Here is an 11,983-nt window from a genome sequence, read left to right as displayed (position 1 = left end):
AGATTTACATGTAAATGTGTTTATTACAGAAGTATTTATAATATAGTTAAATCTGAACCAACATTCATATACAACAGGTGGGGAATAGACAATGCATGGTTCAGTCATAAAATATGTTCCATGTAACCATTAGGAATCATAATTTTAATTAAGTGAAATTCTTTATAATTTTAATAACACTGGATCCTTATATTAAACCATTTTTGGTATCTTTTAGGGATAGTACTTGGTTTTCTTTCCATTCATCATTTCCCCAAAACCTAAAGTATGCTTTCCCATACAAGCTACTACATTGTATGAATATATAATAATTGAGAGTCTCTCTGAGCCTACTCTGACTCAGAAAGCTGCTCCTAAAGAAGAAAAAGAACAAACAAACAAACAAAAACCCCAGTTGTTTTTTAAACTCTTTCTTTATTTTGGATTTTTGAGTTTCTGCATTTTGTTACTGTAGATTTTACTAGATTGAACAGCCTTAACCTTAAATATTTGCATCAATCTCTAAATGTTTTTCTTCAATGCTAACTTTTATAATTGGAATTTTGAGGGCAAAAGATGCAACATTTTAAAAGCCCTTGCCATGTATATATGGCCAAATGCTTCCAGAAACATTTCCACTTCCATTAGCAAAGTATGTGATTATAACTACAGAGTATTTAAGGTTTTATTCCTTTTATATTTTTTTCATTGTCAAAATTGTCTATAGTAGAAAGAATGAATAATAAACAACCTAAAATTAAAAGTTCTCCCTCTGAGGACAGCAGATAAATTTTTAGCTTAGGGACTAATAATAATAATACCTCCTTTTCTTTAGGAGCATAAAGAGCAGTTTTGAGAAGCAGAAGATGTAGTGAAATATAATGTTTAGTCTGATAGTGGGTGTAAGATCCAGGCAGGGGTGGAGCATGACCAGCTGCACAGACCTCTGTTCCCTTGCTTCCTCTGCATCTGTCCCCACCTGCCTCTGCAGATCTTGTTCTCAGAGGCCATTCCCAGACCCACAGCAGCTGGTATTATGGCTACAGGCCTCATGCTCCTTTGTTTTGGGAGAAACTGTTGAGGAGTAGTATTTACTGAGCAACTAATATGTTCCAGTCTCTATTATTCCTCATAATAATTAATTATTAACTAATACATGAAAATTTTAAATTTAAAGCATTCCAACAATTTTAAAAGTAAAGGAAGCAAAAGGCCAAAGTGTCCTTTCACTCACTTAACTTCCAATCTTCAGTTTAGCATTCCTCTTTTTAGGCTTTTTCAGGCATTTACATATATAGTTTTGCAGAAATATATAGCTTTGCTTTTGTTTTTCAATTGAATCATTAGTATAGTTCTACAAGGTACTTTTTGATCACTTAGTATATCTCCATTGTCCAGGCTAGTGACATTAAATCACTCTTTTTAACTGCTGCATTGAATTTCCTCATAGGGATGTATCATATCCCTATGATATGTGGAAGACAGGCAGATGTATCATACATCTGTATCATAGGGATTCCTCTAACCAGTCTCTTGTGGGTGACTGGTTCAGTTGGTAACCACTTTCATACTTTAAAAATAGTGCTGCAGCGTCATTCTCGCAGAGGCTTCTCTCTGCACCCATGCAAGTACTTTGCTGCAGTAGGCATCAGGAAGTGGAATTTTTGGGTCAATTGTGCACATTCTAAGTCTCATACTTGATATTTTTGAGTAACTACAGTTTAAATGGTTTTGTCCCATGACCAAGATCATCAAGCTTGTGACTTCTAGAGCCTTTACCTATTGTCTACCCTCTTTGTGTCCCTAACTCTACCATAGTGGTCCAGCCCATTGTGGGTGCTCAGTAAATATTTGTTGAATAACTTTATGAAGGGAAGAAGGAAAAGATGAGTAAGGTCTGGTCCTATTCAAAGCTCTCCCAATCAATGTCTTTGTGATTAACTGTGGTGGGTTCAGCCCCTGAATGACTTCAGAGCCTCCACCAGGCAATCTGCCTGGATCCCACCAGGAGCCACCAGGCCATGAGTTGACCATGATAATGGCCAAGAGTTTGACCCTTGAGGAGTCCACAGTGTTGGACACCCATAGAGTTGAACAAAGGTGGAACCAGGGAATCCAGTGAAGAGGGTCCTTCATAAATCAGAGGGGAATGATGGAAGCTTGGACCTAGCAAGGGAAGTGTGGGGAAGTGATAGGATTCTGAATATTTTAATGCAGTAGAGTCAGAGATTTCCTGATCAGATAACAGATATTGCTTTTACAGATGGTTTTCCATACTGGAACTCAAAGGTAAAGACATTCAAGGACAGACATTTTTGGCAGAGGTAAGATCTTCTTTGCTTACCATACTTGAGTTAGCCCTGGGGAAGTGGACGTTTCCACGCAGAATCCTATAGCTTCTTCCAGGCCACAGTGTCTGTCTCACACCTTCTGGTGTCTCTTGATATGCAGCATAGATGAAAATGGCAAGTTCCCTGGCCTTCCTTCTGCTCAACTTTCATGTCTCCCTCTTCTTGGTCCAGCTGCTCACTCCTTGCTCAGGTAGGGAACGATTCCATGATTCCACATTTATGTTTATGAAGTAGATGATTACCTCAGTTATATAATTAAGCAGACAATTACCTAAATGCCCTCTTAGAACCTTTAACTCCTTCCTATACCTGAAGTCCATCCCAACCTGAAGGATCATGTGTCACTAAGAGACAAATGGTGCTTCTGTTAGGAATGGTTTCCCCTCTAGGTTCTCTGTATCTAGCCTTCCCTGTCTGAGAAGCACCCTTCCTCTCATGACCCCAAATCCAAAACCCTCTTCTGGAGCCTCCCCCTTGTGCCGACAGCTCAGTTTTCTGTGCTTGGACCCTCTGGGCCCATCCTGGCCACGGTGGGTGAAGACGCTGATCTGCCCTGTCACCTGTTCCCAACCATGAGTGCAGAGACCATGGAGCTGAGGTGGGTGAGTTCCAGCCTAAGGCAGGTGGTGAATGTGTATGCAGATGGAAAGGAAGTGGAAGACAGGCAGAGTGCACCATATCGAGGGAGAACTTCGATTCTACGGGATGACATCGCTGCAGGGAAGGCTGCTCTCCGAATACACAACGTCACAGCCTCTGACAGTGGAAAGTACTTGTGTTATTTCCAAGATGGCGACTTCTATGAAAAAGCCCTGGTGGAGCTGAAGGTTGCAGGTGAGCCTCCAGGTTTGGTTCTGAGAACATTTCTCTGTAGGATCTAGAGCAGATGCAGAGTTTCAGTTCCTCTTTCAAAAGCACTGCAGACACTCCTGGCTGATCACTAGCGATTGCCTGCACTGCCTTCCAGCTTAGCTTTTCTGCGACCCTTGAGAAAGACACAGGTTTTCCTTTAGGAAGAATTCTTGCTGTACCCTACATGCTCAAGTAAAGAACTCCTTTCCTCTGGCGACCAGAAACATAAGGAAAGTGAAGGACAAGGGATAGGAAACATTAGAAACCATTTCTTCAGTGACTGGTACACCATCATTTTGGTTTAGTTGTGTAACAGACGGCTTCTGTAGTGTCTCCAACCTTAATCAATCTTATGTAGGAAGAAGGAGACCAGGGTGAGACTAAAGCTGTAATTGATGAAGGGCTGCAATCCCTGATTGTTGATGGAGGATGTTTGGTCATTGCTGTGGTTTGCACAGTGTTCATGTTTTTCTCTATGCTCACACATGATGTGGGGTGGTCTTGTTTTTCCCATGATCCATCATAGTCACAAGATGCATTGTCTGTGTTCTGTGAAATTGCTTATGTTCAACAGGATGACACGGAGACCCAGTGTCAGTTTCCCTATGTTGGAACAGCTTTTCTCTTTCTCAGTGCAGTCCCTTGCCCTGTGGCTTCTGGTTGGGTTTGGTTTAAGGGAATCTGCAGCAGACAATCGTAGGAAGAGAAGAGGAAGAAGTCTGGGTGCTTATTCCCTGGCTTCCTTGCTGCAAGGTACCTTCAGGCTGGCTGCATTGCCTTGCTGAAAGTAATAGCTCCTCTAAAGGAAGTCCTCAGTGCATGAATCTCTTCTTTTACGTATTCAAAACAGCTTCCTCTCCTCCTCCCTCTGGTAATTGGTGTGGGTGGGAATAGCCACACATTACTGACCCTGGGATACTGCACTAGCAAATTTAGTTTTCCCCTCATCATGACCACACTTTTGTAAACAGCTCCTGAATGAAATCTCTCTTGAATTATCAAATCTGAGACTGCCATTGATTCCCATTAAGACCCTCCTTAATGCAAGAGCTCTCAAGAATCTAGGCCAAATTATCCTTCCACAGCACTGGGTTCTAATCTTCATGTTGAAGTGAAGGGTTATGAGGATGGAGGGATCCATCTGGAGTGCAGGTCCACTGGCTGGTATCCCCAACCCAAAATACAGTGGAGCAACGACAAGGGACAGAACATCCCAGCTGTGGAAGCACCTGTGGTTGCAGATGGAGTGGGCCTATATGCAGTAGCAGCATCTGTGATCATGAGAGGCGGCTCTGGGGAGAGTGTGTCCTGCATCATCAGAAATTCTGTTCTTCGCCTGGAAAAGACAGCCTGCATTTCTATCGCAGGTCAGTACGTGCTTGGCGTCAGGTTTCTGAGCTGAGCTGTGGCAGTTGAATGAAGGGGGATGTGTTAGTATCTGTGGTCGACCTGGGTCTCTGCACTGAATATAAGGCCCAAAGCACAGATCTGGAGGCGCCGCCTTGTTCCAGGGGAGCTTCTTTCCTCCATAAAGGTGTTCACAACACAAACATTTTCTGAACATTTCCTATCTGCCAGAAAGTATGACAGGCAATGGGAATTGGGGGAAAAACATTCAGATAAGCTCCTTATATAACGTCAAATGACAAAATGGTATCTATATACACACACACACACACACACACACACGCGCATACATACATATATATATACACACACACACACATGCATACATACATATATATACACACACACACACACACACACAAACTCTTATCATAGTGAAACAGCTGATCTCCTTGAATAAGAAGGAGATTCTAAAAACCTAGTAAAAAGTTTTGGCCAGGCATGGTGGCTCATGCCTGTAATCCCAGCACTGTGGGAGGCTGAGGCAGGCAGATCATTGAGGCCAGGAGTTTGAGACCTGCCTGGCCATGGTGAAACTCCATCTCTTCTAAAAATTCAAAAAATTAGCCAGGTGTGGTGGTGTGCACCTCTAATCCCAGCTACTCAGGAGGCTGAGGCATGAGAATCACTTGAACCCAGGAGGCAGATGTTGCAGTGAGCTGAGAGCAGACCACCGCACTTCAGCCTGGATGACAGAGTGAGACCCTGTCTCAAAAAATAAATAAAATAAAATAAAATAAAATAAAATAAAAATCTAGTAAAAAAATTTTTAACAAAGTTCATGAATTATCAATTCATAGAAAAGGAAATAACCCACAAAAGAGTGCTCATTCTCATTCATTAGGGAAACATTTGAAATCATTTTTCACTTACGATATTTACAAAAATCAAAACGAAACTGCTTTGGCTTATAATACATGGTTCTCATAGGAATGTAGGAAGGCAGTGACTCTCAGTCATTTTTTCGTGTAACTTGCTGTATTTTTGGTGTGCATTAGGTCAACCTCTATTGAGGGCTCTATAGCAATATCTATCCAAACTACATACTTATCGATCCAAACTTCCACTTCTAGGAATTTATCTGATAGATAAGCTTGCATTTGTATGAGATGATCTATGCAAAAGGTTTCTGTTTTTTGTTGTGTGTGTTTTTTTTTTTTAGACGGAGTCTCACTCTGTCACCCAGGCTGGAGTACAGTGTTACAATCTCGGCTCACTGCAGATTCCGCCTCCTGGGTTCATGTGATCCTCCTGCCTCAGCCTACCGAGTAGCTGAGATTACATGCGTGTGCCACCACATCCAGCCAATTTTTGTATTTTTAGTAGAGATGGGGTTTTACCATGTTGGCCAGGCTGGTCTCGAACTCCTGACCTCAAGCGATCCACCCGCCTCAGCCTCCCAAAGTGCTGGGATTACGGGCATGAGTCACTGCAACCGGCCTGTAAAAGATTTCTTATAGTACTGATTACGATTGCACAAGGTTAGAAACTGTGCAGATGTTCACTGCCAGGGAACTTCCATACAAGGGAATACTGCCCAGTTAGTAAAAGGAAAAAGAAGCAATTCTCTCATAACAATATGGAAAGATCTCCAAGGTACATTTTTCACAGAAAAAGCAAGATGCAGAGGGACGTGTATAGAATGCTATTTTTAGTTTAAACAAGAGGAAAAATAAGAATATACTTTAATTTACTTTTTTTTAGCTCTCGATTGGGTTATTTAGTTTACATTTTTAAACTTCAACAAGCAATTTTGTAACACTCACTGTACATCAGACACTTTATAAGTATTAATTTAATTATTCTAACCTCAGGAGATAGGTATTATCATTACCCTCATTTTATAGATTAGGCCACTACAAACAGAGAGGTTATGTAGTAGTCCAACATCACACTGCTAGTCACACGGGGGAGCCAGCATTTAAACCCATGCCCTCTGACTCCACAGGTTATGTTCCTAAGCACCATATTAAGTGGACTAAGGAGAAGTTAATACATGGAGGGAGGGAGGACTGGGTGGATGAGAGAGTTGCATGCCTTTATGTATATGTAGTTTTGAACCATGTAAATGTGTTACCTATTGAAAAAATATTTAGAAAAAAATGTGTATGACTCTGCTCAAGTTACTTTCCATGCGAGAGGCAGACATCTCAAGATAAGTAATAGTAGAAGCTTGTAGTGAGGATTTACCAAAGTCTTATCTATAGTCCTCTGAGACTTTAGGGAGAGAATCCTTATTTAACCTCATGAGATAGCTTCCCTGCCCCCAACCTGGGCTGAGCAGCTAAAACTTGGGGCACTGAGGCTGGGGAGGCTGAGTGCACCAGCGCCCATGACCCACAGCTCTCCCCATTCGCAGACCCCTTCTTCAGGAGTGCCCAGCCCTTGATCGCAGCCTTGGCAGGGACCCTGCCTATCTTGCTGCTGCTTCTCGGTGGAGCCAGTTACTTCTTGTGGAGACAACATAAGGAAATAACTGCTTTATCCAGTGAGATAGAAAGTGAGCAAGAGATGAAAGAACGGGGATATGCTGCAACAAAGCAGGAAATAAGCCTAAGAGGTATCCAACAAGAGCAGAGAATCTAAGCCCCAGGCTTGCGTGCCCCAGCCTGAAAACCTCACCTCTTTCCCCCACCCTGGCACCGCATCATGTTTAAGGTTTATTTCCCGAAATACCCACCTCACCCATAACAGTTCATCTTTTTTTTGTTTTGTTTTTGTTTTTTGTTTTTGGTTATTTTCCAGAGAGCCTCCAGGAGGAACTCAGTAAGTTTTCCCATTCCCCCAGAGACCCGGGCATGTCTTCCTATCCCGGCTTTGAGCACCTTGATGACTCTTCCCTGTTCATTCCATTGCAGAGAGGAGAAAAATCCAGTACTTGACTCGTGAGTGGCTCTGACATTTTCTCTGAATTCAAATCTATTACTCTCTCTCTGCTTCATTATTTTCCAGCCCATAAGTCATATCCCAGGGTTGAAAAGTGATCTTGGATCCCTTTACCCAGAAAAAGAAAACAAGTGTGGCTCTTTGGAGAAACCACCCAGTGGTTTTTCTCTCTAGAAAAAAAAAAAAAAAAAAAGGTCTTCAATCTCTTTGTACTAGGGGCTACAGACCCTTAAGCTCTAAGAAGCACTGAAGAATATCCAGGGTTACACCTCAAAAGGAAGAGGAAAGAGAAGAATAAGGTGCATTTTGTTTTCCACAATCCAGAGGCTGTTGAAAGGAAAACAAGAATGAAAGATTTAAGAAATAAGAAAATCAGAAGAGAGAGCGGGAGAAAAGTATGTCTAATAGAGAGGAGTAGCCACAGTGGCTCAATTGGTACAGATTGATCATAATTGCTTTCAAAAACTAGTCCCTGAAATTGCTCTTTAAATTTCCCAAATTCTTTTTAGAGCAAGGTAAGACATGATACAGATTGAGAAGGATGGATCTTGTACTCCTAGACATTTGCATATAGACATGGTGACACTTATGCCCAGGTACAGATTCAAAACAGATGAACTGGACCCCATTGGGAAGGAACTCTCACAGTGCCTGCCCTGCCACTAGCATTCAGTCGATGTTCCCAGACTTGATATTAAGAAGAAGAGGTGAAGAAAGAATTGTACCTGCAGATGGAGACCATGCAGAAGGGTGGGATGGTCAAAAAAAAAAGACTAGATGGACGCAAAAAGAAGAGGACAGGGCCAACACAGAAAAGACAGAGTTCAGGTGACACCTCTACCTTTCTTTCATTGTAGGTGGAAAGGAGTCTTCGTCTGAAACTGATAAGTCAGCCTGATGCTCTGTAAGTTTGCTGGGTCACGTGCCCTGAATATTTCAACCTTTTCTCTGCTGTGACCCGTGGAAGTTCTCAGCTGGATTAATTAGATCTAATCCAAATACTCAATTTCTGTGTGATGGGGGTTCACCTCTGCTTTTCTGGAGCCTCTGGGAAACTCCTGATCCAGCACACTCACTTGCAAAGCCTGGTCATGCATCCTGCACATCCCATGACACAGGGAGCCTAGCCTGACATTTTTGAGAAGGTGCCACCCCGATCCATCAGAGCTGTAGAGGAGGGAAGCTGGACCCTGGAAGATACTCTGAAGAAAAAGAGAGAAAACATGTAGTGAGGAGAGAATGCAGTGGGGAAAAGTACAAGAATACTGACCTTTTTCTTATCTGTATCTCCTTCCTTTCAGAATGGAAAATGGCCCTCTTCAAGCCTGGTGAGTAAATCACTGTATGTTCCCTGCACCAACAACCTGAGGGACCATATTCCTTTTTCCTTTTTTCTTCTCCAACTATTGTGATTTGGGGAAGAAAAGTTCCCTTGACATCCTTTGTGGGTAGGAAGACACATAAAGGGTGGAGCTGAGGGGAAGGAGACACACACTGAGTGATACTGCATGGAGAGTGAGGATGGAAATGCCAAACAGAGAAGGCGATGCCTGCCCAAAGAACTTTGTCCTTCTTAGGCTTCCCATACCACCTACTGCCTGTGTCTCCTCAAAGGATTTAATGCTTCCAAGCTTTGGCCTCCACATTTTTAGATGATGATTGCAATCTGTGTTTCATGGGGGCTGAGGTGAAGACTGAGGGAATAATGAACTTGCTTGGCAGGAACCTAGCAAGAAATAGATGGCAAGTTCAAACTGGGTGGTTGAACAAGGTTTCCAGAAAGGAGGGTTAAGAGAAAGCAACAAGGAAAAGTGCAGTGCCCCCATGATTCCCAACAGTGGGGAGCTGTCTCTACCCCTAGCCTGCGAGGGCTAGGGAGGGGAGGCAGTTACTGGAACCCAGAGAAAAGTAGCTCAAAGACAGGGTTTCTTGAGAGAGTCGACAGGCCTTGTTAGAGCAGCACCAGCTGCTGCTAGCAGGGAGGTGGCAGGAAATTAAACGGTGTGTCTTTCCTTTCTTTCTCCTTCCAATCTTCTATCAGGGCTTCCCACTGGCCAAACCCAACAGCAAACCAGAGGACAAGGGAGCCCAGTGGCATTGTTCTTAAAGGACAGATTCCTGGGGCCCAGAAGAAGGTGAAGAAAGCTGAAGGGTAGAGAGTGAACCTGGGGCATATAAGGCCTCACATAGAGCCCAGCACAGAGACGGCCTTGCAGCTATTAGAAGATCAGAAGCTTCCTTCATGCCCTGCTGTAGGCTGAGTACATAACATCATTGCCTTTTACAACGCTAGAGATTCATGTTTTAATCTGATTTTTCAGGTGAGGAAATGCTTCAGATGAGGCTCCACCTTGTTAAACAAACTGGATGTATGGAAAAATAAACTGCAGAAAAGGGGAACACATTTAGCTCATGAGTGGTCGAGTGAAGGTTGAAAATTAACCTCTGATCATAAAGCATTAGTGGGCAGAGTCAATGTGGGGAGGAAAACAAGAAAAAGGTAGAAAGAGGATGCTTGCTGCTTCCTGAGGCAGCATCAGGGTGTTGGGTTAGGCAGATGCTGAGGCAACTCTCATTTCACCCTCCTCTTCCCCTCTGGACACAAGATACCTGGGGCTTTCTCTCCTGGCATCAATGAGAGAGTCACATTTAGGGAAGGCTAGGGACGCCGGGCTCTGGACTCAGGTCTCCTCAGCACAGCCCAGGCCTTGGATGCTGAGGCTCTGAAATCCAGGAAAAATGCTCGACCCCATGGACACTTCCTCAAATTCTCTACAGCGGATGTGATTCTGGATCCCAAAACAGCAAACCCCATCCTCCTTGTTTCTGAGGACCAGAGGAGTGTGCAGCGTGCCAAGGAGCCCCAGGATCTGCCAGACAACCCTGAGAGATTTGATTGGCATTATTGTGTTCTCGGCTGTGAGAGCTTCATGTCAGGGAGACATTACTGGGAGGTGGAGGTAGGGGACAGGAAAGAGTGGCATATAGGGGTGTGTAGTAAGAATGTGCAGAGAAAAGGTTGGGTCAAAATGACACCTGAGAACGGATTCTGGACTATGGGACTGACTGGTGGGAATAAGTATCAGATTCTCACTAAGCTCAGAACCAACCTGACACTTCCTGAGCCCCTAGGAAATCGGGAATCTTCCTGGTCTATGAGACTGGAGATATGTCATTCTGCAATGCTACGGATGGGTCGCATATTCACAATTTCCTGGATATCTCCTTTTCTGGGCCTCCGTATACCATTTTCAGAATTTTGACCTAGGAACCCACTGCCCTGACCTTTGCCCAGCACCAAAAGAAGTAGAGAGTTCCCTCATTCCTGACCTAGTGCCTGATCATTCCCTGGAGACACCAGTGGCCCAAGCTTAGCTAATGAAAGTGGGAAGCCTCAGGCTGAAATAATGTCTCTACTTCTCTCTGCCCAGCCTGAATCTGAGGGTCTCCTTCTCCACAGCAACCAATCACAACCATAAAGCTACAGGCACACACTGAAGAACGCTACTAATATTCATTCTATTTTATTCTGTATACCAAATCTTAGAGTTTCATACCACTTTATTGTCCCCTTTATGCAGATACGGAAACTGGGGTACAGAAAAGTGAATTAACTTTCCAAATTTGGCATGACTAGTAAACAACAGAGCTGGGATCTAAACAGCAATAACTAACATTAATGGAGAATTTAAAATGTTCTGAGTGCTGTGTTATGAGCTTTGGTGGATGTCACTCCTTTAATCCTCACAACACCCTGTCGGGTAGTCTCATTTTGCAAGTATGGAAGCTGAGGCAGGGCAACATTAAGTAACTTACATAACTCCTACGGTAATTTGTGCTGTTGGGAGATGGTCAGCTTCAGTCTCTGGCCATTTGCCCATTCTTTTCCACCCTGATTCTTCCCCCATGGGAAAAGCCCACCTGTAGCCCTGAGGTTCTTTTCCCAGGACAGCTCCAGGGTAAGGATCATTGTAGGTGGTTGTGGAGTTGGCACTCCTTTTGACTCCTTTGCAGCTGATTGTCAGAGCAATAGACCCAGCACTCCTTGGATTAGCTCTGCAGAGTGTCTTGGTTGAGAGAATAACCTCACAGTACCCACGTGACGTGTAACTGGGAAAGAGACTAAAGGCCACATAACATGTAACTGGGAAAGAAACTAAAGGCCACACTCAATGTATAATGAAGCCCTGGTAGGTAACAGAGCCTCTGTTAAACAGTGTGAATTAGGATTTGAGTTGGCTTTGAAGGCTAGCATGTCAAGTCTCCTAAAAACCATCACCTCCTATGGGTGGTAGAGAGTGGTGGTTATGGAAGACCTAAACTAGAAAGAAGGGTCAATATCTTTAGGTCAAAAGGTTTCTTAGGCTTCTGCCCCCTTGGCAGGAGGGACTCCTTCCTGCCTAGGGGATTTTCCAAGGGACAGAGCTGGGGAAAATCCTTATTGATACACACCCATAATTCATTCAACAAATGCTCGAGAATCATATTGTATGTTCAAGACACTGTTC

At 43.5% G+C, this 11,983-nt stretch overlaps 1 protein-coding gene across 1 annotated transcript in view; it reads left to right on the top strand.

Moving 5' to 3' along the window:
* The window catches only part of LOC105529308 (butyrophilin subfamily 3 member A2), a 10,534-nt gene extending 679 nt beyond the window's left edge, over positions 1-9,855 (top strand). Inside the window, exons 2-11 of the mRNA XM_011966419.1 lie at positions 2,228-2,303; positions 2,436-2,520; positions 2,817-3,164; positions 4,268-4,549; positions 6,949-7,149; positions 7,335-7,355; positions 7,448-7,474; positions 8,333-8,379; positions 8,777-8,803; positions 9,517-9,855. Of these exons, the coding sequence (XP_011821809.1) occupies positions 2,436-2,520; positions 2,817-3,164; positions 4,268-4,549; positions 6,949-7,149; positions 7,335-7,355; positions 7,448-7,474; positions 8,333-8,373 (1,005 nt within the window). The 5' untranslated portion in view covers positions 2,228-2,303 and the 3' untranslated portion in view covers positions 8,374-8,379; positions 8,777-8,803; positions 9,517-9,855. The remainder of the gene's footprint in view (positions 1-2,227; positions 2,304-2,435; positions 2,521-2,816; positions 3,165-4,267; positions 4,550-6,948; positions 7,150-7,334; positions 7,356-7,447; positions 7,475-8,332; positions 8,380-8,776; positions 8,804-9,516) is intronic.
* Positions 9,856-11,983: the final 2,128 nt, after the last annotated feature.

Source organism: Mandrillus leucophaeus, unplaced genomic scaffold, assembly GCF_000951045.1.
Source record: "Mandrillus leucophaeus isolate KB7577 unplaced genomic scaffold, Mleu.le_1.0 Scaffold760, whole genome shotgun sequence".
NCBI classification, from domain to species: Eukaryota; Metazoa; Chordata; class Mammalia; order Primates; family Cercopithecidae; genus Mandrillus; species Mandrillus leucophaeus.
The sequence above is the reverse complement of the archived record's forward strand: the minus strand, read 5'-3'. Positions and strand labels throughout refer to the sequence as shown.